Source organism: Esox lucius, chromosome 20, assembly GCF_011004845.1.
Source record: "Esox lucius isolate fEsoLuc1 chromosome 20, fEsoLuc1.pri, whole genome shotgun sequence".
In the NCBI taxonomy this organism is placed as follows: Eukaryota; Metazoa; Chordata; class Actinopteri; order Esociformes; family Esocidae; genus Esox; species Esox lucius.
Window position 1 is genome coordinate 16261977 of NC_047588.1, and position 6522 is coordinate 16268498.

General features: G+C 39.9%; 1 protein-coding gene across 3 annotated transcripts; it reads left to right on the forward strand.

The window, feature by feature from the left end:
- Nucleotides 1-45: 45 nt before the first annotated feature.
- Nucleotides 46-4498, forward strand: dctn3 (dynactin 3 (p22)). Of its 3 annotated transcripts, none has more exon segments than NM_001303947.1 (7): nucleotides 46-198; nucleotides 2824-2908; nucleotides 2999-3085; nucleotides 3220-3303; nucleotides 3518-3576; nucleotides 3758-3817; nucleotides 4043-4490. In NM_001303947.1, coding segments are annotated over 7 exon segments (564 nt in total). In that variant the 5' UTR covers nucleotides 46-96; the 3' UTR covers nucleotides 4130-4490.
- The last annotated feature ends 2024 nt before the right edge of the window (nucleotides 4499-6522 follow it).

The following is a 6522-nucleotide window of genomic DNA, read 5'->3' on the forward strand; positions in this document are numbered from 1 at the left end:
TCCATTACTTCTTATTTAACAGCGACGTCGCTTGTTATGTGCGTCATAGCCCATCTTGTCAAACAAACCCAATTCGCTGTGCTCCTTGAGTCAAGAATGGATAAGAAAATAGAAGTTGATAACCTTGAAATGCGTCTTGATACGCTGGAAAGTCGTATATACGGTGAAAGAAGAAACAAGGGAGGGAAACCGGTGAAGGTTTGCATATATTTTCGATTACAAATGCAAAATAGCGATTCATCTGGCAGCTTACCGGGTTAGCTAGTTAGCTCAGTACTTATTATTGTAACGTAAACGCCCTTTATCACAAGATGCAACTGACTCGTTTTTGTTTGTGCTCACTGTTGGCAACCAGTGAAATCGCCAACAGCCGATAATTTGATAAATGTAAATTCCGAAACACGTAGATGCTTGTGTTTGTCCTGTACTGGTTCAGTGTCTGAACGGTAGAGGATAGGATTATTATTTGGCGTGCGGTTTCCATCATTCAGAAGTACCATTACAGCAGCCCGTTTTGCAAATGTTATAATGTCAAGCTAGAAGTTCGGTTTAGCAACTTTCTGACGTAGGCTACTGCCGTTACACACGGAGTAACAGGGAAAAGACGTCCCTGGTACCGTCTCAATTTGATCATGCGAGAATTATTTGGACTTCTGTGGGTCGACGTATCCTCTAAAACGTGTATTCAAATACCGATCCAAAGCCTGTTTTTTGTCTGTTTCCACCCCTGGTCTAAATAAGTACCTCGTTAGAGAGTGGGTGGAGTTTGGTTTGAGCACAGATTGGTTCATTACCAGTCTGTATTTAAGCAATATCACACGATGGGGTGTGGTATATCATTATCAGACTATATACCACAGCTATCAGACAATCAGGATTCAAAGCATCCGGTTTATAATTCGGCTTATAAACGGAGTGGTTTGAATCCAAATCCGTGTATCATTCGTTCTTTTCATATTCAATTGAGATTCCAAAACGGAAAATGAAAAAATGGTTCGTTATTTCGTTATTCGTTTACGAATCTGATACCAAAAAACGAATAACGGGTCATTTTTCGTACTTTCGATTTAATGCTCAGATCAAAAATAGGAAATGAAATAACGGGCCACGGACCGATTTAGATTTTGATATTTAATTTGTCCGATTTGTGTGAACCGGAAGTTATTGTCTCGTTAGCTTGATTCATTTCTTCAGTTTAGAGTTTAACCAAACGTTAGCCTTCAAAACCATCATGGAGAGTTTCATCTTGTTCAGAGGAAGTAAACGGGTGACTGTCAAAGAGCATAACACAGTCTGTTTTCCTAGCTACTTAACAACACCACTGCATTTCAGTTACTGTTTTCAGACATATCTTTGGGTGACATTTATGAGGTACAACAAGGCATCTTGGAAAGGTGTATAGTCATTAGCATAAATACTTTGCCTGCTAGCATAGTGCTCATTTTGTTTTTATTATGCCCATGAGTGAGATTTTTTTTTTTGGTCGGTTTCATGTTAAATAAAATAAAAAGTTCACGAGGGGATGTCATCACCCGCCGAAAAGACCCATAGCGGATACGCCCGTAAGCAGCCATCTGGGACCAGGTAGCGCGTTTGCAGGCGATTTTGCGCCGGAACAGTGGACATCCACCGTTACGCACGACGCATCACTGAGCGCCTGGTCACACAGCGTGTAGCTGTGGTATATTGGAAATATAACACAAACCCAAGATGCCTTATTGCACTGATGAACCAGTTACCAATGTAATTAGAGCAGTAAGAGGTGATTTGATGTCATGACTGTGGTATACCGTCTTATATAGACCATAGCTGTCAGGATTCAAGATTCAAACCAATCGATTTGTAAAAGATCCTATACTGGATTACGTAGTAGCTACTATATGTGAAGGTTATTCTTGGTGAATAGGCTTAGTTCAGTTCAAGCAAAGAATTAAGGAAAACATTGATGGTAGTGTTTAATGTTATTTTTATTAGTTTTTATAGTATCAGCTGTTAGTGACTGTGTTGTTCCTAACATTAATCTTTGCCTCAACTCAAAATCATACAAGAATTAGTTGAGTAAACTCAACTATTTTGCACTTTTTTTAAACAATGGAATGTAAAAACACAATAACGTTAATATTATTTAAGATAATAAATTATAACATTTTGACCACCACATAGGCACACTACCGGATGCACCTATCTTCCAGTCAATTCAGACCTGGCTGTACAAATCAGTCACCTCCTCTGTCACTGTCTGGTTTGGGTCTGTGTTTGCCTGCTGCAGAGGTATACGACAATGCATTGTATAGCCTACCTGCCCTCTATAAAGGTCTTACATGACTTGGGGGCAGGGATGGTTAATTATTTTGGCTTGAGGGCCACATTAGGTTTAGAAATTCAATGGAAGCACTTATGTTTTAATTTAGTAAAACTCTAGTTTGCAGGTCACGAAACGGGCAGTTATGACATTTTATTCATGTCTAGTACTGCTTTTTGACATTCAAGAGTCAGGATACAAACTGTTGGTGGTGAAAACTATTTGGGGAGTGCAATTATGTATTACACCAAGTATGATTCTGGGTATGTGTAAATGTACTTAGTGAATAAAGGTGGTTCTGAATGAGAAATTGACGAACTGAAACAGTGTGTAGCTAGGAACATGCTAAGCAGTTGCCATCCCACTACCTACAGATATTTGTAATTCAAAATATAAATTTTAGAGAGGCTAACTCACAATACCAGAAATGACAAAATTGTTTGTTTTCCCGATTACATTTGGGTTAGGGCAAATTTTGCTTTTTAGTTTTTTTTTTTTTCATTATGTACTCCTTTCCCTAGTGTACAGATTCCCTCTCCAGAATTCAGGTCGCCCTTGCCAACACTGCAAATAAGAGGGAGCGAGTGAAGATTCTCCACAAAAAAAGTAAGTAACATCGTACTTAGCTCTGAGACTTGGATGGAACACATTATTCCCTAAATGAACACTATGCCACCACATTTTCCCTGTGTACAGTTGAGGACCTGTTGAAGTATTTGGACCCCCAGTTCACTGACCACATCACGGTTCCAGATTCCATGAAGCTGGAATTTATACTTGCTGGTAAAGGTTTCTCCATTATTAAATGTGACTGAATGTGACTGAATGGAGAATTTGGTCCTACCCCACAGTGATTCAGTAGATCGCTGTATGGCTATGTGCTTCTCATCTCTCACTCATGTTCTTACTCCGTATAGAGGAGGATTTTTTGCTTTCCCAGGCCACCCTTCTGGAGCAGGTCAGCAGTCTCCAGCCACTACTGGACAGCAACTACATCAGAGGTCAGTAAAATGGAACCTGAGTATATGCACCGTGGGTTCCCAGGCATTTTTGGCCCACAACCTAAATTTGATATCAATGTGTATATTTCCGCTTCCGGGGGTTACTTGTGTAACTCTAGGTCTGTGTGCCAAGCAGATTTTTTGTTCAGTGGTCCGTATAAAGTGTTGAATGGTGTTTGCCAAATGCAACTCATTGTCAAGTCTTTGTTCACAGATGTGCCAGAGCATGCCACCAAGCTGCAGCGTTTGTCCCAGATTCACATCAAACAGCAGGTACAACTTCCCTGGCCCCCCCCCCCTTGTCACTCATCCTCACATCTCTTGTCTTTATTTAGTCTGTGTGTTTCTCTCCAATTAGTTTTAATCTGTTTTCCTTCTGCCCAGACACAATCTAGACACAGTTAATTGACATAACATTTAGTAGAATAACATAATCTTTGTCACTTTCCCAAAGGACCAAACTGAGGCCCAGTCCTTAGAGGTGAAGAAGCTGTTTGAGGAGTATAACAAAATGGTACCTTTTTTACTTTATAATTGTCATTATGGTTTGGATACTGTTTTGATAGATTAGTATTGCTATTGAATTGTAAAAAGACTAATCAAGCAAGAGACCACTGATCACAGTTAAACTATTAAAAATGTGAGTACAGGTATTTTCTCGTGATCTCAGTCAGGTGACTACAATGGAAAGAACCATCCAGCCTAGCAAATTACCTTTCAACCTTGACCTCTTTGGCAGATGTTCCTGCTGTCCAAGCAGTTCACTCAATGGGATGAGAGTCTGCGGAAAGTGGAGGAGGCAAAGGGCATCCGTCAAGTGGAGTAGAAAAAATGATCAGTGATAAGTGAGGACAGTATCGTGGCGTGACGTCATCCCAGTGTTAAGTGTCCAATATGTAACTGGCCCACCTACTGGATATCATTATTTATTTACAACAAAATCTAGAGACAGTCTCTTGGCTTTTTTTATCCTTCATAATTTACTCAATAAACAATGTACCCAATACTTTAAACTCTGCAACACTGCTCCTGGCAGTCACAAGACAGCTTTCTTCATGGTGGCTTTATGGCAGAATAGCATTGAGGAGAACATGCACACCATTTCCACAAAATGTTGGTTTTAGATGATTTTATATCAGTCAGCATGACTGCAAACTTTAGTAATTACAATAAAATGCATATTATTTAACCTAAACTGTTTCGGTCGACCAAATCTTTAAGATATTGTATGTTTTAAGTATGTTTGTATTCAACACAAAAGGAGTAGTGCATTATTGCCAGCCCTCCAAGCCCTCTGTCCTCCCCTTTTCCTCTCGAATCTTCCCTCAAGACAGTCATCCCACAATTGAGCTTCACAATTTCCTGACCTGCCGCAAACATAAACTAGAACACAATGTGCCAGCTCTGTCCAACAATCCACCAATATACACTCAGTTTGCACCACCTTATGCTGTACCCCTTGAGTATTACTGGTGTGTGGCAGGCAGGATTCAAACACCTGGCTGTCATTAAGCACTAAGCAGGTATACCGAAATGTAGGCCTAACCAAATAAATACCTGCACTACACTGCACTCTATATACTTTTGTGAACGTAATGTACATTTTGACTGGAGAATTTGTTGCTGAATATGACTCTGAGTTCGATAAAGACCTTGTGCTAAAATAAGTGATCAGGCTAGGTGTAGTTGTCACCGAACAGTACAATGAGGTGAAAGCCTGTGCAAAGTGCAGGAAGGTGAATGACAATAGTCCTGGGATGCAGAACTTCTGAGTGGGGCTTTGGAGTTCCACAATCAGCCCTGATGCATTAATATTTGGAAGAGCCATATTTCATTGCAATAACAGCTTTAAGTGTTTTGGGATAGGTATGTACCACCTTTGCACACAGTCATAGTAGTTTTGGACCATCTTGGTCAGGTTTTGCAAATTGGTTGGATGATTCATTTGGACCCCAAATATTAAATTGTGCCACTGTTTCTGAATGGGTTTGAGATAAGGACTTTAACTGACCGACTTTACAACACTGACCTTTTTGTTCTTGAGCCGCTACAATATTTTGGCCTAGGGCTTGGGATCGTTGTCCTAAAAGATTAATTTCTTCACAGGCTTCAGTTTTTTATTAGACTAAAGCAGGTTGTTTTGCAGTACTTCCCTGTATTTTGCTTGATACATTATTCCTTCATGTTTGAATAAGATGCTAATTCCCTGCTGATGAGAAACATCCCCACAGCATAATGCTGCCATCACTGTACTTTACTGTAAAGATGTTGTATCTGGAGGCATGGGCAGTGTTCATTTTGCGTCATACTTAGGGACGGTTTGCAATTTATGTAATTGAAATCCAGATGAGAAAAGTAAAGGGTCATATTTAAAAAATATATTATATTCTCAATGTGTGACCAATCCTTCATCCATTCACTATTTGCTAATATAGGCAGTGATTAAATTGAGATTTTGGAGGTAGGGGAGCCCTATATTTTGGGAAACAGGATTAAAAACATTACCTAGAATAGAGTATTAATTGCTTTCTTGGCTAACTTCAGTTTAGACATAGAAAACCATATCTCTTGGAATGCAGGTAGATAGCAATGACCTATACTTAAATGTGCGTTATTTAACTAAAACTTTCCATATAATTAAACTTAGCAGTTAGCAGGGTACTTACTGATATTTTTCACTGGGGATATTGTACTGACATACATGTGAGACTGCAGTTTGTTGTTCATAATTTATGTATTCTTTATTCCTGATATTGGTTTGGTCAGTCTACAGCGCTCGTATTTCAGTGTCTAAGGGTGAATTTACGAACGTGTCAAGGTCTCCGAACTTGAATGCTGTCAGTAACCATAGTTGCGCACACGCTTGTAAAATCAACACAAAACTGCGCCTGTTGTATCTAACATTTTAACTGCTGGTTATTGGAAGTACCGGAGCTCACGTGCCTGCCCTATTTAACCCCTGAATATACTAATGAGCCAAAACATTGACCACCTGCCTAAAATGCTGTTTGGTCCTCCGTGTGCCACCAAAACAGCACTGACCCACAGAGGCATGGACTCTACAAGACCCCCGAAAGTGTCCTGTGGTATCTGGCATCAAGAAATTAGCAGCAGATCCTTTGAGTCCTGAATTTGCGAGGTAGAGCCACCGTTCATCAAACTTGTTTGTCCTGCACATCTCGCAGATGCTTAGTTGGATTTAGATCTGCGAAATTTGGA